The sequence below is a fragment of the Alexandromys fortis genome, unplaced genomic scaffold (assembly GCF_014885135.2).
Source record: "Alexandromys fortis isolate MF-2015 unplaced genomic scaffold, M_Fortis_MF-2015_v1.1 scaffold_56, whole genome shotgun sequence".
In the NCBI taxonomy this organism is placed as follows: domain Eukaryota; kingdom Metazoa; phylum Chordata; class Mammalia; order Rodentia; family Cricetidae; genus Alexandromys; species Alexandromys fortis.
Genome location: NW_026067935.1, coordinates 7,872,588 through 7,900,539, shown reverse-complemented (window position 1 = coordinate 7,900,539; position 27,952 = coordinate 7,872,588). Strand labels below are relative to the sequence as shown.

The window sequence follows — 27,952 nt, the reverse complement described above, 5'->3', positions numbered from 1 at the left end:
AAAAAAAAAAAAAAAAAAAAAACAAAAAAAAAAAAAAAAAAAAAAAAAAGAAGAAGAAGAAAAGCAAAGCAAATGGGTACCTCCCTTCCTGAGACTACATCTTTAATAGGAAACTAACTAATCTCTAGAAGCAACTCAAGCAATATATGCTGCCATGGACTATCCTGAACCACAACGTAAGCCCCACCTACACAGGGCTGTCCCTCACCAGCGGTTCCAGGTTCTGCAGACCCGCATGCAGACACACAGGTCTTGGTGGCTGAGGTAGCTGAAGACTGCCATCCACTCCTCCCTGTGCATGACATGGGCTGCTCCATCGTCAAGGGGCAGCGAGTCAGGTGGAGGGCTGATGGGTGGCGGCCGGATCACATGACGCTCCATCTGGATGCACTTAGGTGGGGACGCAGAGGGTGGGGGCCGGGACGTAACACGAGGTGGGCTGCGAAGGCCAGGTCCCAGTGGGTGCCGTAGCTCCCGAGGGGTGCCGTTGAGCCCCTTGCTGAAGCGGTGGGGGCGCTCGCAGTGGCTTAGGGGCCTCTTTGGCTCCTCGTTCTCACTTTCGGGCTCTGACTTGATGGGCTGGTGGGTCTCGTGGGCCAAGGTACTCTCTGTCTTTTGGATCTCGTGATTGAGCTCCTTGCTTAGCTCTTTGCTCAGCTCCTTGTTGGGAAGCCGCCGTTTCCGGCGCATCTTCACCTTTTTCTTCTCTTCTGGGCCTTCAGCCCCTTCAGTGCTGGGTCCAGCGGTGGGTGAGCTGGATCGTGACTGGTCACTCTCCCGGGCCTTAGGAGGTGCCTCAGGCAGATCGTCCTCTGGTTCCTGCTTGAAGCGCCGAAGGGGTTTGTTGGCCAGTGCCAACCGATCCTCAGCGTTCTTCCAGGACCGCCGCTGCAGGAGAGAGGGAAGGGTAAGGATGGGTGGCCTGTGATAACCCATGAAGTTTGAGATAGCGCCCACCCCAGACTTTTCAACTTAATCATGGGATACACAAGGGCCATTGGGGTGTTGCCTACAGCTCTGAAAGCTGAAAAGTGGTCTGCAGGTTCATGAGGGAGGGGGAAGATGGTACCTTTTTCCTGAAAAGCTTATCTTCTTTGCCAGGTTTTAGCTGCCATAAGGAAGAAAGGATACAGAGTTTGCTCCTTGCTCCTGGACTGGAGGAACATCATCCCCTTTATACCCCACCACACTGTGAGCCCGGTCTCTTCAGCAAGGGCTAGGACATCTTCCCCACAAAGCCATGTCCTTCATATCTTACTAACAGACAGCATAGATAGTTCTGCCTGCTGACTTCCCAGAGAATAGTAGAAATGAAGGAGGACAGTCAACTGCTCCCACCCAACTGACCTCCCACCTGAGACAGACCAGAGACAGCAGTTGCTCATTAACAGCAGCTACTACTAAGGAAGCCGAGGGCAGCTGGAGAGCAGGCAGGAGGCATCCCTGGCCAAGCCCTGCCAGGAGCTTCTCCAGACACCACCTTGTGGCTACTAAAGGCAAGGCCCATTAGCAGAGCAGGGTCACCAGGATCTTCCCAGCTGCAGCTTCCCCAACCAGAGACTTCTCAACCTCACAGAGCTGGCCCACTGCCGATTTGAGCCCAGGCCACAGGAGCATCTGTAGCAATGGACCAGGGGTTCTGAGGGGTGGAGAGGAGAACAGCCTGGACTTGCAAGTCCCCAGGGCCTCGGGAGGGCGGGGCGTGGGAGCACCTGCTGCTGGAAGTAAGTGAGACTGGATCTCCACCAAGGGCTGAGACTGCTGCCTAGAGGGGGCCTCGGCGAGAGGTGAGAGGAAGAACCGGGGGACGTTTGAAGCGTCGAGGCCTAAAGGGGGTGGGAAGAGGAGTGACTTTGCTTGTTTCTTTCTTTTGGGCCAGGCTCTCAGGATTTGGGTGACCTGCTTAGGGCAGCTCTTAAGAGGCCAGGATCCCGAGTTCTACCCATTAACCTTCCCTGGTCCTCCCCCCTCCACCCCATACTCAAGAACAGCCACACCACCCTTCTGCTGCTGCCCAGGGCTTCCCAGTTCGTACTCGCTTGCGTCCACTCAGCTCTTGGGGCTTCTCATATTTCCGTTTCCTTCTTAGGTGCACATCATCAGACTTTCGGCGTAGGATGCTATCTGCAGGCACCTTTTTAGGGTGCTCATCTGATCTGCGTCGGGGAGCCTCTTCACACTCACTCCTCCGCTTGGCAGGCTCCTGCCCTTCCTTGTTGTCCCGGTTCATCTTCTGCTCCTTGAGCAAGGAGCCAGGCAGGTTGGAGGCATACTTAAAGCCAGGGCCACGCTTTTGCTTGTTGTAGGCCAAAAAGAGAGAACAACAATCCAACTGTATATCTTTGAACTTGCTCTTCCTCTCGCAGCCCACCGCACCCCACCTGACTGACAACTGGGGATAGGCCTGGCAAGGCCCAGCCCGTCCCTTTCTGCCAACCCGACCCAACCAGGGACTTGGAGTCCGCACTCACTTTCCCGGTCTTGCCAGCGTGATTACACTTCGGACACTCCCAGCAATTGGGAAGCTCATCGTTGACCACACCCTCTGACTCCTTAATCTGAAAGGACAGAATAAGACTCAGTAGGCAGGGAACAGTGCCAAGAGGGTCCACAAGGATACAAGGTCTGCCTCAGCATTCACACCCCTCCCCGATCTTGTGTCTAGCCAAAAGAAAGGCTCTACCATGTGATTGTGTTATTTACTTTTGCTGAGCACAGGAGAAAAAGAGAAGCAGTAACTACCAGGAGAGGCTGGCTTCCAAAGCTATCAGGTAGGTGTGATGAGGGAATAAGGGCCAAAAACAAAGGCCCTCATCCCTTACAGCCCACAGATATGGATGCATTCTGGGATAGAGACATGTACCAGCATGGAGTGGTTTCTTCCTTTCCAAGGTGGAACCAGCCGCCTGAGCCAGGCAGGCACAAAGGTCACCCAGAAGGCAGTCCTGTCACAGGAACCGGTTCCTGGTGCAGAGGCACAGGTGAGAAACCACACCACCTGGCCTCCTTGGCTCAGGCCCTTTTCTCTCAAAAGACAGAAGTCAGGATCCTTAATTTCTATCTGCTGAGATACTTTGGATCCTGCTGGAGTTCTGAGGTACTGGTTATTCTGAATAAATTGAATTTATTCACTTAGGATACTGCCCGAAACTCTTCCTGTCCTGGACTTATCACCTAACACAGAATGCCCTAGAAGTGAGGGTCTTCTAGGAATTCAGCATGACACCTGTATATCCTCACGACCTAAGCAGCAGTCTCTAGGGAGGGCATCTAGCTGCCACATCATAACCATTGGGCCCTAAAGCATGGGGAGAGGGCAGGGGGTGTTCAGGGCCCTTAGAGCTTACCTTAAGGCATCCAGGGTGGATGATCTCATTGCAGATGGAGCACTCCATAAGCATGAGGTTAAACTTGCCTTCTTCCTCTTCCACTGTGTCCTCCTTCCCTGCCTCGCCACACACAAGGCACACAGCAGTGTGGGGCAGCACTGGCTGAGGACCCAAGAAACACTGAAGTCAGCAGGGAGTGAAGACAGACCCTAGTGGAGACTAGGCAAAAGTTCTCCTAGGCCTTTCATGAATCAGAAAGCTGATCCAAGCGAATTTATTTACCTGTTTACATATTATTAGTACCTCTATGTGCCAGGTAATCTACAAGAACTAAGAATATTACAAAAAACAAGACAGATCAAAATCTCTGGCACCCTGATCTTTTGGTGGAAGCAGACAGACAACATGAAGAACACATTCTGTTTATATACACAAATTTAAGTGTCAGACAAGGCTTCCCACTTGGAAAAGATCAGAAAGAAGTATGTCCACAGAGGGGCTGAAGTTCATCTTACCATTGGTATCAGGGCATAATCCACATGCCTCTGTTTCCAAGACCTCAAAAGGGGAATGTGGGGTCATACCTATCTTGAATAAGGGCAAGACATGCTTTACCTTCTGAAGTAATGGTTCAAAAGCATGAGTGGGTGAAACTGTTGGGAGTCCTCAGGACTAGAGGCCAGATCCTGTCATCCAGGCAACCAGTCACTCAGGACCACATGCACACTTGAAGATCACCAATTCCACTTCATGCCTTTGATTATTAACTTCATGAAAACCTCAACCCTTGAACACACATCCTTTTCACACAGGAAGTATGCACAAAGTACTTCCCCATGCTGAGGGACTGTTATTACAGGAAACGTACATGTGACTAATGTGTGAGCTCAACTGACCAAGTTCTCCACAGAACATCATTTTGTTCATCCACCCACGCATCCATCCATCCATCCATCTATCGTCAGGGTTTTCACTATCTAGAGTTACCCTGCAGCCCAGGCTAACTGGAAACTTATGACCTACCTGCTTCATCCTCCCCTTTACTGGGATGACTGGTGTGAGCTACCATGTCTGCCTTAGAACATAATTTTTATTTTAAAAAGTAGAAAAACCATTAGCTGCTGTTACATTTTCTTAAAGACCTACATAATCCTGTCATTTACAAAAAGAAAACAAACTGTCAATTGGGACAAATGACAAAATTCAAGAATCTAAAAACAAATGAGGTTTTCCTTCACCTTGTTCCATGGCCAAGAACAGGTTTTCTTATCAGAATGATGGCAACATTTACTATCAAATGTGATTCATTTGTGTATGTTCAGAGTATGCTGCAATCCTTGGGAAACTCGGCCTCAAAAGACAGTGTGTAATGTTACAACATAACTGCGGAATGAGGGCAAGACAACTTTTTGTGTAACAGTATAAAAATCTGACTGATACAGTTTCAGATTCCATTTTGCAATTAACTTAAAGAAGCTGCCGAAGGGTAGTAGGGGCCCATGCCTTTAGTCCCAACACTGAGGAAGCAGAGGCAGGAAGTTTGCTGTGAGTTCGAGATCAGAGCTAATTCCAGGACAGCCAAGGCTATACAAAGAAACCCTGTCTCAAAAAAAAAATAAATAAATAAATAAACAAACTAAACAATAAATAAAAGGTGCCACCTATGGGATTCTGAAGGCTTGAAGTTATGTTCCTCCCTTGTTCAACTACCTGTTGGAGGCTGAATTTTCTTAATCCTCCACCCAAAAGAAAATATAACAGGTGGTATATAGAAGAAGCAGATATGAAAATAAAAGCCACAATGAGCCAGATACAAGAGATGTATAGAAACATGCAATAGTGTCATTCTTTTTTTTTTTTTAATATTTATTTATTTATTATGTATACAATGTGCTGTCTGTGTGTATGCCTGAAGGCCAGAAGAGGACACCAGACCTCTTTTACAGATGGTTGTAAGCCACCATGTGGTTGCTGGGAATTGAACTCAGGACCTTTGGAAGAGCAGGCAATGCTCTTAACCACTGAGCCATCTCTCCAGCCCAATAGTGTCATTCTTTTCCCTAATTATTTTATTTTTGAAAATAGAAGTAGCTCTCATAAAAACGTGTCATTTGTGAATATGCTTAATTTAAAATGAACTTAAAACATTTATTATTTCGCAATTGTATTTTCCAATATAATACTAGTAAACAAATAGCAGATAAGCAATAGTTTTCTGGGGTCTTTATAATTTCTTAAGATCATATGATTTGAGAATTGCTATTATACATGATGATACAAAGTGAGATCAGGGGCCAAGGCAAATAGATCTTCAGTCTTTTTGTGCTAATTAATGCCCAGTACACACGGGAAGTACCATTTTCTCCCCAAAGACACTGCATTCTATAGTCCAGACTGATTTGGCAACTGCTGAATTCAGAACAGGCTGGCTTCACACTTCTCCTCCTGCCTCAAACCTCTGAGGGTTAGCCTTCCTTTAACCCTTCCCCTTTAACTGCCTGTGATCCATATGCTTGCCCCCTTTTCCAGCCCTTCTTCTCTTGATGTATAAAGTCTACCTCCTTAGGCTCCCTGTCTCTATGTGGCTTCTCACACAGACACTGCTGCTTCCCAAGCTCATCTCCATGCAAGTCGCTTCGCCTCTGGTGCCTCAGAATCAGTCTTTACCCTCAGACCTTCCTTTTGCTTCCATGGGCTGTTTCCACCAAGACATCCCCTATTCTACTGATGACATACATGGCTGAACTCCTTGTTTTAGATGGTGCCCTAACCCCCTCCAAGGTTGACAGTTTCCTGTGCAGTTTCCCTGACCTTGTTCACCTCATCAGGGTCCTTTCTGCCTTTTCTTGTCCTCCAAAAACCAGCCTTTGCTGCTTCAGATAATGCTGGAACACATTTCCTTGGGTTTCAGCGAGCTGTTTTTTGGTTTTTGTTTTTATTTGTTTTCCCAAATACCAAGGCGGCCAACATCTCCTCATTCCACAACCTTCTGTTATTTCACAAAGGCTTCCTCCCCACACCCCCTAAGAAGGGTGTCTCTATATAGTTCTGACTGGCCTGGAACTCTAAGTAGACCTGGCTGGCCTGGAACTCAAAAGATCTGCCTGTCTCCTGAGTGCTAAGATTAATTAAAGGTATGATACAGGTTCAGTTCCTGGCACCTGTTTATTTGGTGGTTCACAACTGCCTGTAACTCCAGTCCCAGGGGACCTGATACTTCTTTCATCAAGCATATACAGTGGTGCACAGACACACACATACACACAGTATAAACACTACACAATGCATGCATATGGTGTATATACATGCTGGCAAGAGTCATGCATACGAGACAAAAGTAAATAAATCTAAAACAAACAACAACAACAAAAGAACTTGCATTTGATTTTGAGGAATAATATGCAGAATATATAAAGAACTTCTACAACTCATGAAAAGACCAAAAAAAAAATTAACTTAAAGATGGGCAAAGGTCTTGAAAGAAGATATACAAATGGCTAATGTGGGGCTGGAGAGATGAGTGGTTAAGAGCATTGCCTGCTTTTCCAAAGGTCCTGCTGAGTTCAATTCCCAGCAACCACATGGTGGCTCACAACCATCTGTAAGGGGGTCTGGTGCCCTCTTCTGGCCTTCAGGCATACACACAGACAGAATATTTTATACATAATAAATAAATAAATATTAAAAAAAAACAAAACAAATGGCTAATGTGTACATAAAAAGGTGTTCAACAGGGGGCTGGAGAGATGGCTCAGAGGTTAAGAGCATTGCCTGCTCTTCCATGGGTCCTGAGTTCAATTCCCAGCAACCACATGGTGGCTCACAACCATCTGTAATGGGGTCTGGTGCCCTTTTCTGGCCTGCAGGCACACACACAGACAGAATATTGTATACATAATTAATAAACAAATAAAATAAAAAAGGTGTTCAACATCAATCATTATTAGGGGAAATACTATTAAAGCAAGAAAATAATATGGCCTAAGATGTAGAGAAATGGAATCTCTGTACTTCTCGTGCAATGTGAAATTGTATCACCACTGTGGAAATTACTCAAAGAATAAAAACAGAATTATGATCCAACAGTTCCACTTCTGCCCAGAGGACAGAAAAGGTGTTCAAAGTATTCATGTTTGGGGCTGGAGAGATGGCTCAGAGGTTAAGAGCATTGCCTGCTCTTCCAAAGGTCCTGAGTTCAATTCCCAGCAACCACCTATAATGGGGTCTGGGACCCACATTTAGCCTGCAGGCATACACACAGACAGAATATTGTATTACATAATAAATAAATAAATAAATATTTTTAAAAAAGTATTCAGCCGGGCGGTGGTGGCGCACGCCTTTAATCCCAGCCCTCGGGAGGCAGAGGCAGGTGGATCGAGACCAGCCTGGTCTACAAGAGCTAGTTCCAGGACAGGCTCCAAAATCACAGAGAAACCCTGTCTCGAGGAAAAAAACAAAAAAACAAAAAAAAAGTATTCATGTTTATTGCAATGTTATTCACAAGAGGCAAGAGGTAGAAACAACTCATATAGTCACACTCAGAAAAGAAAAATCGAAAAAGGTATGATATACATCTAATATAATCATGCATAAATCCATTATTACTCAACATTAACAAATTTCTGAGCCAGGTGTGGTAGCACACACCCATCCCAGCATGTGGGAGGCTGGTGCAAGAGGACTGTCAGAGTTTGATGCCAGTAGAGCTACAAAGCAACACACGGCACAATAAACAGACATACAAATTTTCTTTTTTTTTGGGGGGGGGGAGTGGGGTCAAGACAGGGTTTCTCTGTGTAGCTTTGGAGCCTATCCTAGAACTCACTCTGTAAACCAGGCTGTCCTCAACCTCAGAGATCCACCTGCCTCTCTGCTTCTTGGTGCTAGATGTGTGCCACCATCACCTGGCTCAAACATACAAAACTTTTAAATTAAAACAATTCTGTCATGCATGACAACTCTATCTTTGAGCATATTATTCTAAGTAAAATAAACTACTCATAAAATGACACTGTCCACGTTCACACACACATGCTATCTACAGTGGTGCAACTCTTAGAAACTGAAAATGTTGTGGTTTTTAGGAAGTGTGCTCATATGCCAGTGGGAGCGTAGGGAAAAGGGGAAGGTGCCCAGGACCTGGGAGTGGGAGCAGCAGCATTCAGGGAGAAAACGCTCACTAACCTAATATCATGCTGGTCTTAGGGACCAGTTCACCAGGGTTGAGGAATCTGGTTACTCCAGCTAAGCTAGCTTTTTAATGGGGCGGGAGGAAGACCACTGGGCCCCCAGGGAGTGGCGCTCAGGGAAGGCAAATTCTGAGAGTGTGTGGTGGAGGGAACTAAAATTGAACTCTAGGACTGTGTCAGGTTGCCAAAGAAGTGTGAGATGTATGAGAGGCTGGCCAAGTTCTCCATGGGCCAGGATCCCCATGCCATGTCTCATTCCTCCTCCTCTTGGACAAAACCGACCTCCCGAACTGTATGTACCATAAACGCTGGCAACAGGATTTATGTCAAGACAGGCTCCCCAGACCTCTTTAATAAAGTACTCAGCCATTTCACCAGTTGACAAACAGGAGCCTGACACATGGCAAGGCTACCCTACCCCGGTACAACCAAGGGTAGCTGAGAAGAGCATCACCTAAAACCCCTTATATCCCACAAGGAGCTCCTTTAGGGCAAGACAGACCAGCAAGCATGAAGCAGAGATGATGGAGGAGGGTTTTCTGTCTATGTGTTACTTTCATTGGTTAATAAAGAGACAGCCTTGGCCTTTTAATAGGGCAGAAAATTAGGTGGGCAGAGTAGACAGAACAGAATGCTGGGAGGAAGAAGGCAGTGAGGCAGATGCCATGGAGGCAGCCGCCAGGTCAGACATGCTGAATCTTTCCCCAGTAAGCCACCACCTCGCGGTGCTACACAGATTACTAAATATGGCTTAAAGCAAGATGTGAGAATTAGCCAATAAGAGGCTGAAACTAATGGGCCAAGCAGTGTTTAAAAGAATACAGTTTCTATGTTATTTTTTCCGGGGCTAAGCTAGCCGTGTGGGAGCCGGGCTAGACGAAAAGCAAGCCTGCTTGCCTCCTCACTACACAGGGAAGCCCAGCATCCTGCAAGAGCCCCTACCCATGCATCCCATGCACTCACCGCGATGCACTGCCGCATGATGCAGCTCTGCTTCATGCGCCCGGGGCCTCCGAATTTCTTCATGTCCTTGCAAAAGTGACACTCTCCGCACTCCGTCCGCAGGCAGGCCTCGCACTTGCGGCATCGCGTCCGGCGCCTGCGAGCTCCTGCTGTTGTTCGGTTGGCAGCCAACTTCACCGCTGAGGCTGGGCCCAACTTGCCTTTAGGCCGACCCACCACCCGGTTCTGGTGGAGAATAGATGGAACAAATGAAATAGGAGGCTTCAGGAATAGTCAAGCACCTAGGAGAGAGCTTCAGGTTGAGCTGCATACCCAAGCAAGAGATGCTTAAGCTGGCAATCTTGGTACCGCAGAGATGGGATTCAGGACAACTAGGTTAAAGGAGAGCAAGTCAAGTAAGCTCAAATTTTATGACAGGTAACTTTTTGAAAGGGGGAAACTTGGACATAGGCAGACATGTACAGTAGGAACACATATGGAGACACCGGGAAAGTGCCGCCTGACTGGCATCCAAAGACTACAGACCAACATCAGATGCCAGATGCAAGGAAGGATTCTCAACTTGAACCTCTGGAGAAAATTTGATCTTGGACTTCTGTTCTCCAAAACTATGAAGCCTACAGTTTTAAGCCCTCTACTAGCACAGCTTTAGGGAAACTTAACTACTATAGAAAACATCCCAGCTGTGCTGGCAGCTGCCTTGGCCTCAGACCTTTTAGACCCTGATGGCTGCTCTAACATCCTCCTGCCCACAGTTAAGTGACACTCCCTGAGAAAGGGGGCACACTAGGCCACTGTCTGCTTCTGATACCTGTGCCAGAACACCAGAACATCAGAAACACATTACATAGGACCAATTCACTTTTGGGGGAAGCTCAGGGGCCCAGCACTCATGAGAGTGTTTATCTCAAGCTCTGAAACAAGGCACAGAAGAGCTGACATCACAGGGATCCCATGCAACACTATATGGCCATTACATAGATTCCCTGCCACTCAGACACGCAAGGAGAATTGGGCAGCACCCTGAAGAGGACCCTATAACTTCAGAGGCCCTTCCTAACTGGGCTTCAAGTGTATTCTTCCTTTTGACTGGAAAAAATAGATCAAATAAAAATAAAGCACCACTCAACAGCTATAGTTCTTGCCTCTAGTCCCCAACCCTAGAGCCTCCTGCAAATCTAGGATGCATGGTGGAACTGACAAGACAACTACTGGGAGAGGCCCTGTCTCAAAAAAAAAAAAAAAAAAGCACCAACCCCCCCCCAAAAAAAAACCCACACACACACAAAAAAAAAAAAAACATTAAAGACCTACGTAGAAAAGTTTGCTGGGCAGTGGTGGCACACACCTTTAATCCCAGCACTTGGGGGCAGAGACAGGCAGATCTCTCTGAGTTCAAGGCCAGCCTGGTCTACAAGAGCTAGTTCCAGGACAGGCTCCAAAGCTACAGAGAAACCCTATCTCCGAAGGGGGGAAAAACGACAACTACTGGGGCCACTGTGCACCAAGGCTCTGAGACAGGAAGGACATCATGTAAGAGAGTGTACTTACTGTCTAAAGCAGTGGTTCTAACCTAGGGGCCGAACAACCCTTTTATAAGGGTTGCCTAAGATCATCGGAAAATACAGATCTTTACATTATGATCCATAACAGTAACAGAATTAGTTATGAAGTAGCTACAAAAATAATTTTATGGTTGGGGGTCACCACAACATGAGGAACTGTACTAAAGGGTCACAGCATTAGAATCTTTTGGAGCATGAGTTTACCGAGACAAGTTTAGTCCCTCTGCTAGGGAGGGCACTAGCTTAACTGCCACCTACTGTTTAAAGTCACTTTTTAGGCAACTGCTTAGTCTCAGTAAACTTTGATAGTTTGCTAATAATCCTAATCCACAGGCCTCCAGAGTCGTTACTGTGCAGCTTGCCAGCTTCCAGGGACCTCTGACCTCAGGGGCTTTCTAGGGTGCCTGCCCACATTAGAAAGAAAAGAAGTCTTCCTTTCTCCATGAACACAGCCACATCATATGTTACGATCTTCTCTCAAGCATACTTTCCTAGCCATCTGTAACATTCAAATTAGTTGTCACGCCTCCACAGGCTCAAGTGCTAAGAGAAAAGGTCTGTGACACTCCCACTCTATCTGCTCTCAACACCAGTTTGCTCTCACAGGGTTTCTGGCCCATGCATCCTCATCTCCCCCCTATGATAGGAGGAACAAGGATGAGCAGGACCCAGTCTAGAGGGCTACCCACCCACTAGTCACTCTTCCTTCAAGTAGCAGAGACTTCCACAGACCCTCCTTTTCCTTAAAGTGAGTCTGGGCTTCCCCCAAACACACTTAAGACCAGTTCTACTATCCTTAATGGAACACAACAACCTTTATACTGCATATGTCAAGCCAAGTTAGGTCTGCAATCAAGTAAGTATATCACAATCAAGTGTTTGTGAATTTGAGAATGGCACACAGAGACTATGGGCCTGAGTTCTGAAAACTCAGCAACTGCCCAAACAGCAACAAGAGAGCTACCTAAAAACCAGCAATGCTGTCAAAAGTAGAGCCCAGAGGGTGTCTTCTTACAGCACACTGTACCTACCTTCTACCAGGGGCCAGTGTCCTCACAGCTCACTCATCAAACTCTGACAAACATGGCAGTGACATGAGTCACTGGGAGCCTCAGGTTAGGTATAGAGAGGGGTAGCACGCCATCCAACTCCAAGGGAAAAACCAAGGAGGAGGGCTTATTTTGTTATAGGAAATTCTACAGACTGGTCTCTTTTATGAAAACAAAACAAAACTAAAGAAATTCAGTCTTAAGTTATGTTGAATGCCAAAGGCCAGAGGGGCTTACGTTCCCTTACTTTCCAAAGCATTATTTCCTACCTCAACAAAGTGAATCGACCTAGACCTAACTAGCAGAGACATCCTGAAAAATGACAGAGCAAATGACAGAAACCTTCAAAGAAATTGTTTCCCAGGACCTCTCTGTAAATCTAGCTAGAGAAAGGCCTTGGCTATGGTTACCAGCTGGCATGTTAAAAGGAAATACCCGTTGTGGTGGTGCACACCTTTAATCTTAGCACTCAGTAGGCAGAGGCAGGTGGATCTCAGTGAGGACGGCATAGTCTATGGAGTTCCAGACAGCCAGGACTGCTAAACAGAGAAAGTTTGTCTTGAAAAATCAAACCAAACCAAAACAACAACAAAACCCAACTAGACCTAGGCACAGTGGTGCATACCTTTCACCTCAGCACTCTAGTAAGTCCAGCCTAGTCTACAAAGAAAGTCCCCGAGACAGGGTCATACAGAGAGGCACTGTCTCAAAAGAAAGAGGAACAAACAAAACATCCAACTAGAACTCTGAAGAACCAAGCAGAAAACCCCCACAGGAGCAGATTCTAGACAAGTGTGAAGACAAAAAAGGAAGATGAATTAGCCAAAGTCACCTCATTTTGCCATGTGTAGTCCCCAAAGCTTTCAACACCAGCTCTGAACTCCACACTATCCTTTATTCCACATGGAGCATGCCAGCTTCAAGATCATTTACTGATCTTTTTATTTAAATTCCCAGGCTGGCCCTGAATTATCAGGTAGCCAAGGGTGACTTTAAACCCCTGATCCTCTTGCCTTCACCTCTTGAGTACTGAGATTACAGGCATGTACCACCATCTCTGGCGTATGCAGGGCTGGGGATGGAGCCTAGGGCTCAGTGCATGCTAGGTAAGCACTCTAGAAACTGAACGACATTCCCAGCTCTACTTGTTGATGTAATCAGCCCAAGACCCACATTTTTAATTCATTAAAAGAGAAAAAAAGGGGGAGCATTTATAGCTGGGTGGTAGTGGTGCAAACTTTTAGTCCAGTCCCAGCACTCCTGGGAGGATAAGCATGATCTCCATGAGTTCAAGGCTAACCTGGTCTACAGAGCTAAAGTTCCGGGACAGCCAAGGCTACACAAAGAAACTCTGTCTCTAAACAAACCAACCAACCAACCAACCAATCAAACAAACAAAAGGTTATAAAAACTAGAACATATATACTTTAAAGGGTTCTTTCCCCAAGACCAATTCAAAAGCATCTCCCTTAAAAAGGAGATAAATTTAAAAAAAAAAAAAAAGAGATGTCTCACTATGCAGCCCTGGCAGGCCTCAAACTTGTAGCAATCTGCCTGCCTCTTCCTCTTGAGTGTTGGGATTAAAGGTGTCCCACCACTACCATACAGGAAATGTTATGTTATTCTAAATATTTAATGAGTATCTACTAGGTTCATCTTCTAGAAAGTTCATGGGTGGAATCTCACTAATAGCACATCTATGTGACACACATACACACAAATGTTTTTTTTTTTAAATGATGAAAGTCAAAGCTAAGAACTCAGCTGTATGCTTAGCATGCAGAAGACTCGAGTTTGATCCTCAGAACCAAAAAAAAAAAAAAAGAAAAGAAAAAGAAAAGGAGAAGTAGGAAGAAACAACAATAAAATGGAAGGTTTTGGAGTTTGTGGTTCCAAAACTTATTACAAAAGGGCAGTCAATAATAAAGTGCAATGCTGGTACAAGAACTACAGATTATGGGAAGGAACTAAGGGTCTAGAAATGAATTCTTTTTTTTTTTTTAACCAAATGGTTTTCAACAAGGGTACCAAAAAAAAAAAAAAAAATTCAGTTGGGGCTGGAGAGATGGCTCAGAGGTTAAGAGCATTGCCTGCTCTTCCAAAGGTCCTGAGTTCAATTCCCAGCAACCACATGGTGGCTCACAACCATCTGTAATGGGGTCTGGTGCCCTCTTTTGGCCTGCAGGCATACAGACAGAACATTGTATACATAATAAAATAAATATTTAAAGCCTGGCGATGGCGGCGCACGCCTTTAATCCCAGCACTCAGGAGGCAGAGGCAGGTGAATCTCTGTGAGTTCGAGACCAGCCTGGTCTACAGAGCTAGTTCCAGGGCAGGCTCCAAAGCCACAGAGAAACCCTGTCTCGAAAAACCAAAAAGAAGGAAAAAAAAAAAAAAAGAATGAAGACAGGACCCTACCTCACACTACATACAAAAGATAACTCCAAATGGATCAGAACCCTAAGCATAGAATTAAAAAGAATGCACAGGTGTTTCAAAAAAAAAAAAAAAAAAAAAAAAAAAAAAAAACTAGAAAAATCTGCATGTCATCTAAGCAGTAAAGGGCTAGGATATAGATGGGTAGTGTAGCGCACACCTTTAACCCCCCAGCACTCAGGAGGCAGAGGCAGGCAGATCTCTGAGTCTGAGACCAGCCTGGTCTACAAGAGCTAGTTCCAGGACAGGCACCAAAGTTACAGAGAAAAAAACAAAAACAAAAGGGGGGGGTGCTACTGGAGAGATGGCTCAGTGGTTAAGAGCATTGCCTGCTCATCCAAAGGTCCTGAGTTCAATTCCCAGCAACCACATCGTGGCTCACAACCATCTGTAATGAGGTCTGGTGCCCTCTTCTAGCCTGCAGACATACACACAGACAGAATATTCTATAAATAATGAATAAATAAATATTTTTTTTTTAAAAAAAGGAGCGGCTAGGATACAGAATAAAGAATTCTTAACAAGTCAATGATAAAAACACAAAAGTGGCCGGGCGATGGTGGTGCACGCCTTTAATCCCAGCACTCAGGAGGCAGAGGCAGGCGGATCTCTGTGAGTTTGAGACCAGCCTGGTCTACAGAGCGAGTTCCAGGACAGGCTCCAAAGCCACAGAGAAACCTTGTCTCGAAAAACCAAAAACCAAAAAAGACAAAAGTGTCAACTTAAATCTGGGCCAAAAGAGAGCTAGAGAGGTAACTCAGTGGTTAAGAGCACTGCCTGCTCTTCCAGGAGTTGGGTTCAATTCTCTGTACCCACAAGTGACTTAATCACCTGTAACTCTAGTTCCAGGGAATTTGATGCCCTCTTCTGGCCTCTATGGGCATTGCATGTACACAGTGAACAGACACATGTGCAGGCAAAACAATTTTAATAGCTATCTCTTAAAAAATATAAAACACACAAATGACCAACAAACAAGGACAAGATGCTCAGCATCACTAGCATTAAGAGTCTGCCATGTGCTCTGGGGATTCATTCATTAACCCCCTCATTCACATATTCACCCACTCATCCACCCACCCAAGTGTTTTCTGGCTGTAAATTATGAACCAGATTCAATGCTAAATTCTGGGACTACTGAGATGAGTAAGCTAGACATTACAGTCTAGAAGGGAGAAATACAGAAACCACGTAAATTAACATGATGATACTACAAGCTAACTCTGAAGTGCTAGTCACTTTTTAATATATTTGTATCAATAGCTTATTATAAAGTAAGAATTGTGTCCGTTTACAAATAAGCAAACTCTAGACAGTGCAGTTAAGTAATCTGCCCACTGACATAGTGCTGATAAATGAGAAAACTAAGCTATGAGCCTAAGAAGTAGCTCTAAAGCCTAGATTCTGGTATGCAAACCCAGAAGAGATGTCTCATATTCCAGAAAATGCAGGCCAGAAAGACCAACCAAGACCAAAGCAAACGTGATTCCAACGGCAGTAGAGGGAGAAGAAGACTCCACAGGACAGTGCTGAGGATGGGGTTAGGGAGTAGACAGTCTAGGCAGAAGGAAGGAAAAAAAGAGATGTGAAAATACATGATACATTCAAGAACTACAGAAAGCTCAGCAAAACTTCTGGAAAGGAGCTCCGAGGTAGAAGGAACCTAATCTGCAAGGCCTCCTAGGCCACGGTTAGGAAACACACCCTGTACTTATAGGACTTCACACACAAGGGCAGCAGGACTGTGCTCTGGCAATAATATAGGGAATGAGATTTCATGGGCAGTAAGCAAGACAAAATTTGAGGGTATGAATAAAATCAGCACATGATAACAGCAGGGGACAATTCGGGATCCTGGTAATGGGTAGAATATAGGAGTGCAGGCAGGGTGAATTTCTGTCTGGCCTTAGCAACAGGCAGAGCAAGGAAGTCAAAGAAGTGGAGGAAACAATTTGCAGGACCTAGGGAACAAACCAAAGCAAAGATACACATCAGGAACCAACATCATGTAAGGGCTAAAGTTGTACCAGGGATTGCATCAGCGATGGTGAGGTTGAGAGGGCAGCCAGAAGGAAAAGCCTTTAATAGCAATCCTAAAGCTTAAAATATTAAAGTGACCCCAACCAAGACTGATCCCTCCAGGAATGCTAGGATGACAGGAAAAGCAGGAGAAAATTGCTCTCATCGAGAGCCAGGGAAGTCTCAAGAAATAAATGGTCAAGAGTTTCTACAGTGGGAAGATGGAGCTGGATTCAATTTCCAGTACCTACATGGTAGTTCACAACTGTCTATAACTCCAGTTCCAGGGCACCTGACACCCTCATAAAGACATACATGCAGGCAAAACACCAATGCACTTAAAAAAAAATTTTTTTTAATGGGCAGCAGTGGCGCACGCCTTTGATCTGCATACAGGAGGCAGAGGCAAGCTGATCTGAGTCTAGAATAAGTTCCAAGACAGTCAGAGTTACAGAGACAATTTGCAGGACCTAGGGAACAAACCAAAGCCTTGAAAGAGGGGGTGAAAAAAAAGGTAGTCAAGTCAGGAGACACAATAAAATGTAGTTAAATGTTTCTACAATTAAGACAGCTTTACAGGTCTGGTGGGCTCACAGCTACTTGGAAGGCTGAGGTAGGAAGATCAAACAGAGTAAGTTGAAGGCCAACCTGAGAAACTCAGTGAGATTGTCTCAAAAAGTAAAAAGAAAACAGTAAACTGTTCAGTGGTGGCACACGCCTTTAATCCCAGCACTCAGGAGGCAGAGGCAGGCGATCTGAGTTTTGAGGCCAGCCTGGTCTATAGAGGGAGTTCCGGGACAGCTAGTACTGTTACACAGAAAAACCCTGTTTGGAAAGGAAAAGAAAAAAGAAAAAAGAAAAAATAAAAAGAAAAAAAGGAAAGGAAAAAGGAATAATAAAGAAAAGTGAAATAAAAGTAGAGGAAGGAGCTGGAGAGATGGCTCAGAGGTTAAGAGCACTGGCTGCTCTTCCAGAGGTCCTGAGTTCAATTCCCAGCAACCACGTGGTGGCTCACAACCATCTATAATGAGATAGATCTGGCTTCCTCTCATGGCATGCAGGTTATATCGAGGCAGAACACTGTAAATAAATCTTAAAAAAAAAAAAAAGATTTAAAAAGTAGAGGAATGGCGAACACCTGCCACCATGCCTGATATTCTTAGTTTGATCCCAATAGAACCCACTCCTTGCACATGGAAAGTATGGCCATATATGTATGTACACACAGAACAGACATATTTTTTAAAGGGAAGACTGGGTAGCTCAATGGTAGAGAACCTGCCCACTAAGTCCAAGAACCTGAGTTCAATTCCCAAAGCTGGGTTAGGAGGACAGGTCTAAGCTTCCCACCAACGTTATCCCCCTGTACAACACAGCCAAGCTGACATCAAATTCCTCAAGCATAATAGACATGCACACACACACACACACACACACACACACACACACACACACACACAAATAGGTATGACCAGTGTTGTGAGTCCTGGGACACATCATACCTGCAGGCCTTAAGGAAGGTTCTGGGTTTGTTTATGTACTGAGGGTAAGAAGGAAGAAGATAAAAACACCCAGGGGATAGAGGGACCTCTGGAGAACCTGAGGAAGTTAAGAACTTGCCCTAGAAAAACAAACATAATTACAAAGTTGCCAAATTTTCCCTTATATCTATGAGCTGGGTAAGGTGTAGTAGCCCACTCCTATAAATTAAACATTTGGGCAGGGCGGTGGTGGCGCATGCCTTTAATCCCAGCACTTGGGAGGCAGAGGCAGGTGGATCTCTGTAAGTTCGAGACCAGCCTGGTCTACAGAACTAGTTCCAGGACAGGCTCCACTCCAAAACCACAGAGAAACCCTGTCTCTAAAAACCAAAAAAAAAAAAAAAAAAAAGAAAAGAAAAAAAGAAAAATAAACAAACATTTGGGAGGTGAACTGAGAGGAACCTCAAGGGCATTCCTGGCTACCAGTAGAATTGGAGGACGAGAAAAAAAGGTGGGAAGGGGAGGCAGAGAGTTGAAGAGAAAAACAGAAAAAGACTGAAATTTCACTATTTAAGGGCTAGCAAGATGGCTCAATGAGTGAAGGTGCTTGCTAAGCCTAGTGACCTGGGCTTGATCCCTAGGGCCCATATGGAAGAAGGGAAAAAAAATCCCACAGTTTGTCCTCTGAACTCTACACACACACACACCCAAGAATGTCATGGCATATGAACATATGCATATACAAACATGCATGCACACACAATAAATAATTTTTCTTAAAAAAATTTCAGTTTAAGAAACTATAATGTTGCCGGGCGATGGTAGCGCACGCCTTTAATCCCAGCACTCGGGAGGCAGAGGCAGGAGGATCTCTGGGAGTTCGAGACCAGCCTCGTCTACAGAGCTAGTTCCAGGACAGGCTCCAAAGCCACAGAGAAACCCTGTCTCAAAAAAAACCAAAAACCAAAACAAAACGAGAAACTATTAATGCCAAGTTTACTGGCATAATTTCAGTACTCAGGAGACTTAAGCAGGAGAATAAAAAGTTCAAGAACCTGGGATCTATTAAGAGGAGATGCTGATGCCAAAAACAAAAAAAAACCTTTGAAGCCGGGTAGTAGTGGCACACACCTGGACTCCCAGCACTTGGGAGGCAGAGGTGGGCAGATCTCTGTAAGTTCAAGGCCAGGCTGGTCTACAGAGCAAGTTCCAGACCAGCCAGGGCTACACAGAGGAAACCCTGTTTGAAAAACCAAAATTAAACAAACAAAAATCCCAGCGGGGACAAAAGTGATGAAAAAATGTGAGGGTAAGGAGGGCAAAGTGGACTGAGCCACAGCCTGAAGTACCTGCAAAATGCAGTGTCTGGGCTGACAGCAACTCTGTAAGGGCTGCGAGAAAACCACGGCTGCTGGAAGGCTCGGCTTAGAATGTTGTCTGCCTAGTAAATATGAAAGGGGAAATCTGCACTAATGGAAGCCCGCAGAGAGCTTCTCTCGCTAACTGCTCCAGAAGGGCTGTCCCCAGCTTGGCCCATGCAAAGAGGAAACACTACCTGGCTACAAGACTAGGCCCCTTCCTAACAGCAGTGTCCCCCAGAAAGGGCAGCGCCTCAAAATGTGCTCTTCAGCCCTGAGACAAGCTGGCTGTGCTGACTCAGAACTCGGGAGGCCGAGGCAGAAGAACTGCTCCAAGTTAGGGGCCGCCCTGGAGAGCACTGCAACCATAAGGCGTGAGCCGCTGTCCCAGGAACGAAGCAAACACTTCTTATCCTGTCAAGGACCCTGGGCCACAGCAGCTAACAGGAACCCAACCCAGATGGACCAAAGCCGCGAAGACACCATCGGATACGATGATGTTCTGGTGCCATGGTAACCGTAAACTCTTGGCAGACCTGAACTGAACCATGAGTCGAGGCAGGGACGATGGACCATGATCCTGAGAGCCTTCCACACGCAGGGAGCGCTGCCCGAGGGACAGGAGGGCCAGACCTCCAGACCCAACCCTCTCGAGTGTGCCCGGGGTTCATCCGGCCAAGAAGCCCGGAGGGTGGGCACGCCGAGGAGCGGGCAGCAGGACCAGGAAACCCAACACTGAGCCCTGCTAAAGGAAACTGCGGACCGGCAGGCTCGGGGCGACTCAAGGGAGCCCTTCTGCTTACTTCCTCCGGGTGTGTGTGTGGGGGGAGGGGGGGGTCCGATATGTTCGCTTGAACATCCTCACCGCACCGAGGAGAGGCGAGCAGCGCTAGAAACAGGCACCTGGCTCCCCGGGGCCCGCGGAGCCCGCGGGATAAGGTGACCCACCCGGTCCCGCGTCCGTGGACATGTCTACCTGGCGGCCCGGCTGCTGCAGACGCTATCTCGTTCGCACGGCGGCTCTGGGCTCGGGCTGAGAGCAGCAGCACTTCAACTTTCTTCCCCGCTGTGCTCAACGCGAGCCTTGGGGCGAATCTTCGCGGTCCACACGCCCCGAGCTTTGTTTTCCACGCACAATTCTCCCCGCTCCCTCCGCTCGGGGAGAGGGGCTGCTGCGCGGCCGGCCGCCGAGGCCGAGAGCTCTCGCCCGCCGGGTTCCGGATGGCCCGCGCCTGCCACGGCTCGCACCCCTTCCTGTCTCGGCTGCCCACGGCGGGCGAGCGCGCGGCGACCAGACAAAAGCTCGGGCCGTCGGCCCACGGGCCGCGGGCGTCCTCCGGCCCCGAGGACGCCGGTCCCGGTGCAACTTCGACCGCGGGAGGCGGCGGGGCGCCGGCGCCGCGGGGCCCGAGGAGCCCCGCAAGCGCGTGGGCCGCGGGTTGCCGAGCCGAGGAGGGCGCGGCGCGCCCCGCAACTCACCCGCGGGGCCCGGGCCCGCGCCACCCGACGGCCAGGCCCGCAGGCCCACATTGTCCGCGGCGCCGCGTCCCGCCGCACACGCCCCCTGCCCGCGCCCGCCCCGGGCCCACCGGCCGCGGCCGCCAAACTTTCTCCTCAGCGCGGCGTCGCGGCCGCCTCAGCCGCCTCAGCGCGTCAGGCAGGAGCTCGCCGGGTCGCGCCGCGGGTCCCTCCCTCAGCCCCACCCCGGGCCGCCGACCTGGTCGGGCTCCGATTCATAGTCGTCGTCCTCGGCGCTCACGGACATGGCCATGGCTCATGGTGGGCCCAGACTCGAGCGCGCTGACATGGCTGGAGCGCCGCCGCCGCCCGCAGGGAGCAGGCTCGGCTCGCCCTGGCTAGCGCTCGGGCTCCCGCGCGGCGAGGGAGCCACAGCCGCCGCGCGCCTCGCACGCCCGCGCGGGAGGGGGCGGGGCGGGGCCGGTGCTCATGCATATGCATGAGGCGAGCCAGGAAGGGGCTGGCCCCCCGGGCGGGCGGGCCAATGGCGCGGCCGCGGCGCTCGGCCCGCACACAAAGGGAGCCCGGCCTGTGGTGACACGGGGGCGGGCCCGCGGAGGGCTGCCGCGGGGCGCGTAGCGCGGGGACTCGGGCTGCGTGGGGGCGTGCCCAGCGCCCCGCCCGGCCGGGTCCGTGCGCTGCGGGAAGCACAGAGGTGGCTCGCAGGGCGCCTCCGCCGCAGCTGCCACAGGAAATGCACAGCCAGCCTGGGGTGGGGTCTTTTGTGTGGTCCGCAGGGGTGTCTCTGAGTCCCGGTGCACCGGGTGCACCGGCCCCCGGGGCCCGCCCTACGTGCGACGCCAGGCACGGGTCCCCAGGTCTCCTGCAGCAGATCTACCCGAGCTCGCTCGGAGATCGAGATCTGATGCCCGGGAGTCGCAGAGGCCCCCTACCCAGAGCCTGCAGGCCTGCCGGGCTCGGGGAGAGCTGGGGCCAGCTCCCTGGTCGCTGGAGGAGCCGCAGCCTAGACGCTGTCCTCTCTGCTCTTCCGTTTGCCTTTTCAGGTTGAAAGTCAGCGTCAAATCTGAGGTGGTGCAGGCTCCGGCCACCTGACTAAGAGCTATCAGAGAATGCCCCGGAATCGGCCCTGAGGTGGGCACGCCAGCCTCTTGAAGGGAAGCACCACTCCAGTGCCAGGAACCTGACCTCAGAGAGGTTACAGGTGCTATTGCAGTTCTCTGAGCTCAGTAATCGGACGAGACTAGCCAGGAAGATTGGCCGGTGAAGGATTCGTCCAACACGGCAGAAAATCTCATTCCAACAGAAAGTCTACCGGCACTTATGTCAACAACTCTTCCCCTGAAAGATCCGTTAGTGACTTTTAGATCAGATGACCAATGTTATTACAGGCACCAAAATTACTGGAACACAAACCAGCACAGAGGATAACTTAGCCGGACAGTGTGATGCACACGCCACACACCCATTCAAGATGGCACTACGGACACCTGGACTTGCTGTCGCCCCATCTATAAAACAGGAAGGATTTACCGAGAGGCTTTCTCAAGAATATCCAATATCAGCAAAGTCAGATGACCAAAATGCCATGGGCATCCAACTGCTTACTCTCATCTAGGCCAGAATATCCACAGGAGGGACAGGCAAGTTTGTTATGGCCTGGGCTGTCCATGAAGGCAGGATGTGTGGTGGAGACCTTATAAATTAAAACTCACGAGGCTCCTAGCGGAGTCGGCAGGAGTAGATAAGTGGGATGTCACTTTCACTCTATGGCTTTCAATAGTCTCTGAAATTCATACACCCACCGACACTACGGAAAAACTCCCAGCTGACTTGCTCTTTACTGAACACATCTTCACTTAGTTTCCTCTTCCGTTTTGTATTTTTCACAGTCCAAGGTTACAAAAAAATGCAAAAAGTGACCCCCCCCACGCACACTTCCCTCCACCCACAAAGCTGCCCATGTACGAGCTCTTAGGAAATGCTCCACCCAGGAAGAAGCTGGGTAGAGAAATTAGAAGGGTTCGGGGGAAGGATGGTAACTATGGGTCTGGGGAGCACTTGAGTGGCACAGTGTGCTTGTCCAGGATGCACGAGCCCAACCTTCTCAGCCACTGGTCATATCTGCAAGGTCAGAGACAGCCACACTGCATAACACATCAGGAGTAGCCTAGCAATGGGATTTCCCCCCTCCTCACAGGTCTCTGTTAAGTCCATTTAATAGAACTGTCTTCGGGTTGATTTCCTATGAGGGCTCTCAGTAAAACAACAGAGTTCTCTAACCATGGCTCAACAAAGAGAAAGGGAAAGGAAAGGGGGCTGACCACAGAGCTGCAGGCAACACCAAAATCATTCCTTTCATCACACTGGTTCAGAGCCTGAAGGGGCCTTGGCAGGGAAGTACACGGGAGCCCAGTGAGGGTTGGGGAATCCCTTATCTAAACTAACATCACCTGGAGAAAGTCCCCACTAGAGGGCTGGGCTGAGCGTGCTAAGATCACGATCTCATTTAAGGCCACCCAATAGGCACTGTTCACTGTCCCACAAGTTGTGCCCCAAGGCGTAGCTAAAGAAGCTGAGGTGAGATTCTGCTAGGAAGAGAAAGGATTTCATTCCAACTTGATCCTGGGCCAAGGAAGAAGAGGCAAAAGCCACAACAAACTCGTTTTCATTTGGCCAGTTTTGGTGGCCATGTCTTTCAGTTTAGCACTCAGGAGGCAGAGGAGGAACTCTTGTGAGTTTGAGGCCAGCCCAGTTAGGACTACATAGTAAGGTCCTGTCTCAAACACAAACAAAAAGACTGGTTTGTCATGATCCAACTGACATACTGAGGAAAAAAAAAAAAAACACTCTTACTAGATTGGTTTTGTTGTGAGATGAAGCCCTTTTTTACGTGACCTTGGCTTGTACAAGCACTTGCAACTTAGCCCAGGTTGGTCTCAAACTCACAACAATCCTGCTACCTCAGCCTCTAAAGTTCAAGAATTCCAGGGTCATCAATGCAACCCAATCCTGCTAGATTTTTATAAATTGTGAACTCTGAGGTTACATGCAACACTGAGGAGGGCAGGTGTAGTCAACAAAGCCGTCCTGATGTCTGATCTTACCAGGGGAGACCAAATTCAGGTAATTCCTGGGCTGGGCTAGCTTCTAAACAGAAGGACCTGCCAGCCACAATCCAAGCCTCTCAGGAGAGCCTCTCCTGGTAGTTCAAGGGCTTCTTCTATCTCTCTCAACCAAGCTTCCTTTCACTAACTGGTGCAATAATCCAACATCTGTTCTGTGTTGATAGGGTTCCAGACTGTAGACTGTAGACATGATGACATCCCTTACCCAGCAGAATTGCTGTCTTAAACTGTATTGCTTCCACTGGGCTTTGGCCGTTCCTTACTTGACCCTGAAGAACTGAACACTCTCCTTGCTCCACATAGCCAGATCTGGTCTTCGAAAGTTCTCAAAGCTGATGCCACCCAGCCATTTGATGCTTGCCCTGAGTCAGGAGGAGCCAGAGCTTTCACCATGTCATGAGGGGAAAAAGAAAAGAAAAGAAAAAAAAAAAAAAAAACACCTGGACACCAAGTCCTCCCAGGTCAGAGGAGCCACTCCCTTTCTCTCTGTTTCTTTGGGTGTCACTATATATCCTATCATCCTATTGGAATTATCAGATCTTGAGACCTCAGGAATGTTCCTTGGGTCTGCCCAGATTTAGACTCATCCCGGGGTGGGGGAAAAGGCAATGTGCTAAAATAAAAAGAGAAGAAGAAACATCAAAAGGGGAGGCGGCCATAGACAAATGACAATATACCTACAACCTAGAATACAATGCAAAGGCAGGACCTGCACATCTAAGATTTGTAACTGTTCTTTATAGAGCAAGCTACAGAAATGTGTGTATAGAATATATCATTTAAATTGAGCTTGCTGATATATGCCTAGAATCCCAGCCACTTGGGAGGCAGAGTCAGGAGGATGACAAACTCAAGGTCAGCCTCGGCTACCTTCAAGGAAAACCTGAACAAATTAGCAAGAACTCATATCAACTGTTGATCATGCTTTTAATCCTAGCACTGCAGGCAGAGGCAGGTGGATTTCTGTGAGTTTTACATCAGTCTGGTCCACCTAACATTTTAGGCCAGCCAGAGCTATATAGTGAGACTTGTCTCAAATAAAAAGAAATTAGAAATTTAAAAAAATGATTAAAATAGTAAACGGTGGAAGGAGAAGATGGTAATTTATACCAACAGCCCCATCACCTGGGAGGCTGAGGAAGGAGGACTGAGAGCATCTGGGGCCATACAAACTATCTAGAGAGTTCCAGGCCAGCCTGGGTTACATGCAATCCTGTCCCAAGACACAACAGTAACAAAAACAGGGATAGTGATGGAATGTCACCTGCACCGACCTCACATGGCTCAGCCCAGCCATCCTGCTGGTAGACATTTCTGAGATCACAGAGCTTTAAATGCACAGTGCTCTTCTTACGGGCCCAGTCTGTCATTTTACTGTATTTTATGTGGCTTGGTTCGTGCACAATAGCTAAGCACACACTCTATGAAGGAGCTGTACCCTGGTCCCTCCAGTCTTAGTCTTTCCATCTACTCCCAGCACTATAAACCAAAGTCTCATCTCTCATTCATTCATTCATTCATTCATCCATTTTGGTTTTTCAAGACAGGGTTTTCTTTAACAGTCCTTGCTTCCTTTTTTAAAATAACTTATTTATTTTTATTTATTTTATGTGCATTGGTGTTTTGGCTGCATGTATGTCTGTGTGAAGGTGTCAGGTCCCCTAGAACTAGAGTTATAGAAAGTTGTGAGCTGCTATGTGGGTGCTGGGAATTAAACCTGGGTCATCTGGAAGAGCAGTCAGTGCTCTTAACCACTGAGCCATCTCTTCAGCGCCCCCCCCCCCAGCTTCCTTTTATACAGTCTTAAGGCTCAAAGACTTACTTACAACTTCAACTAATGTTTTTTAAATTTTTTAAAAGTTTATTTAATTTTATGAGTGAGTGCTCTGCACGTTCACCTGTGTGCCGGAAGAAGGCATCAGATTCCATTGTAGATGGTCGTGAGCCGCCATGTGGGTGCTGGGAATTAAACTCAGGACCTCTGGAACAGTAGCCAGTGCTCGTAACCACTGAGCCATCTCTCCAACCTCAACTTCAACTAATATTAATGGGTTTGTTTACTAATGAATTAAAGGAGCAAACAGCAATAGATAGATAGATAGATAGATAGATAGATAGATAGATAGATAGATAGATAGATAGATGAACAATCCAGAGTGCCCCTCTTTCGTTACATGGTCATTATTCTCCAAGATAGAACCCAGGGTCTCACTCCCGCTAACTAAGTATTCAGACACTCGCCATACTGCGAGCCCCATTTCCATTCTCATCCTCAACTTGCCCACTTCTGGAAATGGACAGAGACTGGGGATGTATCCACTTTTCACCAGGACTCTGGTAACATCTAAGGGAGAAACAGTCCTCCCCGGTGTAAGGCCCCTTTCTTTGTGGCCCCTTTCTTTGTGTCTGTATCCCAAAGGCCACAGCTAAAGCTTAGGAATATTTTTCACAAACCCAGTACAGGAAAAGAGTACGGAGTCTTTGGGGGGCCAATGGCACTGAGTTGCTGATAGCCTCCTAAGCCAATGAACACCACTGTGCACAGGCCTGATAGGACAAACAGAAAAGACAGAGCTTGTCCTCAGGGGTCATCCTGATGCACGGTGGCATTAATGTCCAGCAGCAATAAAGAACGTATGCTTCACTCATTTTACTATTTTTTACACCATTTGCCTCTCTGCAATAATCCTTGCCTCGCTAAGTGGTAAAAGCAAAATGGTTTGCTATGTTACCTAGGCTAGCCTCAAACAAATGATCCTCTTGCCTGAGCTATCCCAGTACCAGAATTACAGGCTTGTAGCACCATGCCTGCCTAGCAAAAAGTATCTGAGAGTCATTCTTAATATTTAAGGGGAATAAAAGATATTTATGAATCTTGTCACATACCAAATAGGAGTCTAGGATTACCTGGCAAAACTGGTTAGAAGATCATCATTTTGACAAATCAAGGCTGCAGTAATTTCAGTTAAAGAAATTACTAATGGGCCGGGTGGTGGTGGTGCACGCCTTTAATCCCAGCACTTGGGAGGCAGAAGCAGGCGGATCTCTGGGAGTTCGAGGCCAGCCTGGTCTACAGAGCTAGTTCCAGGACAGGCTCCAAAGCCACAGAGAAACCCTGTCTCGAAAAACCAAAAAAAAAAAAAAAAAAAAAAAAATATGTTTAAAAAATTAATTTAATTTAATGGATGACTAGCACCTAAGAGATGGTTTCCCATCATCTATCCCAATCAAAAACTGGTCCTGACTTTAAAAGTCACTTTTGGGGGCTGGAGAGATGGTTCAGTGGTTAAGGGCACCAGGTGAACCAGATGTAGTGGCTCACACACACCTTTAATCCCAAGTGCTGGGTTGAGGCAGGTGAATCCCTGGGAGTTCGAGGTCAGCCTGATCTACAAAGCGAGTTCCAGGACAGCCAAAGATAAACAGAAAAACCCTGTCTCAAAAAACAAACAAAACAAAAAGAACACTGGCTGCTCTTATGAAACACATGAGTCCCATATGGCATCTCTCAAAAGCGCCTGTAATGGGGATTATTCCAGGGAATCCAATGCTCCTCTTCCGGCCTCCACAGGCACGGGGAATGCACACTGTACACCAACAGACAGGCAGGCAAAATACATATATGAAATTTGAAGTTACTTTTCTTCCTTTTAGAAACAGGGTTTCACTCTATAGCTCAGGGTGCCCTGGAACTTGCTACTTTAGTTCAGGCTGATCTTACACTTGCTCTCTTTGAAATTTTTGTTACACTTTACTAATGTGTGGTATGGGGTCATGAACCTTCAACTGTGCACCCTTGGAGGAGGTAATAGGGCAGACTGTTGGGGTAAGGTTCTTCTACAGGGTGGAACTGAAGCACCGGGATCAAATTCAGGCTGTAGGCTTGAAGGCCGACACCCCCCACTTTGTTTAGTTTTCTTTTCTTTTTTTTTTTTTTTTTTTTTTTTTTTGGT

The 27,952-nt window shown here is 47.5% G+C and overlaps 1 protein-coding gene across 11 annotated transcripts in view; it reads right to left on the bottom strand.

Moving 5' to 3' along the window:
- Positions 1-186: 186 nt before the first annotated feature.
- The window catches only part of Kdm2b (lysine demethylase 2B), a 119,445-nt gene continuing 91,679 nt past the window's right edge, over positions 187-27,952 (bottom strand). For 5 of the 11 annotated variants that reach the window (XM_050146366.1, XM_050146358.1, XM_050146360.1 and 2 more), the window contains 7 exons: positions 9,485-9,709; positions 3,348-3,491; positions 2,472-2,558; positions 2,036-2,308; positions 1,713-1,826; positions 1,070-1,108; positions 187-888 (listed from right to left, as the gene is read on the bottom strand). In XM_050146366.1, the coding sequence (XP_050002323.1) occupies positions 205-888; positions 1,070-1,108; positions 1,713-1,826; positions 2,036-2,308; positions 2,472-2,558; positions 3,348-3,491; positions 9,485-9,709 (1,566 nt within the window). In that variant the 3' untranslated portion in view covers positions 187-204. The remainder of the gene's footprint in view (positions 889-1,069; positions 1,109-1,712; positions 1,827-2,035; positions 2,309-2,471; positions 2,559-3,347; positions 3,492-9,484; positions 9,710-27,952) is intronic. The other 6 variants (XM_050146359.1, XM_050146361.1, XM_050146362.1 and 3 more) reach the window with 5 other exon arrangements.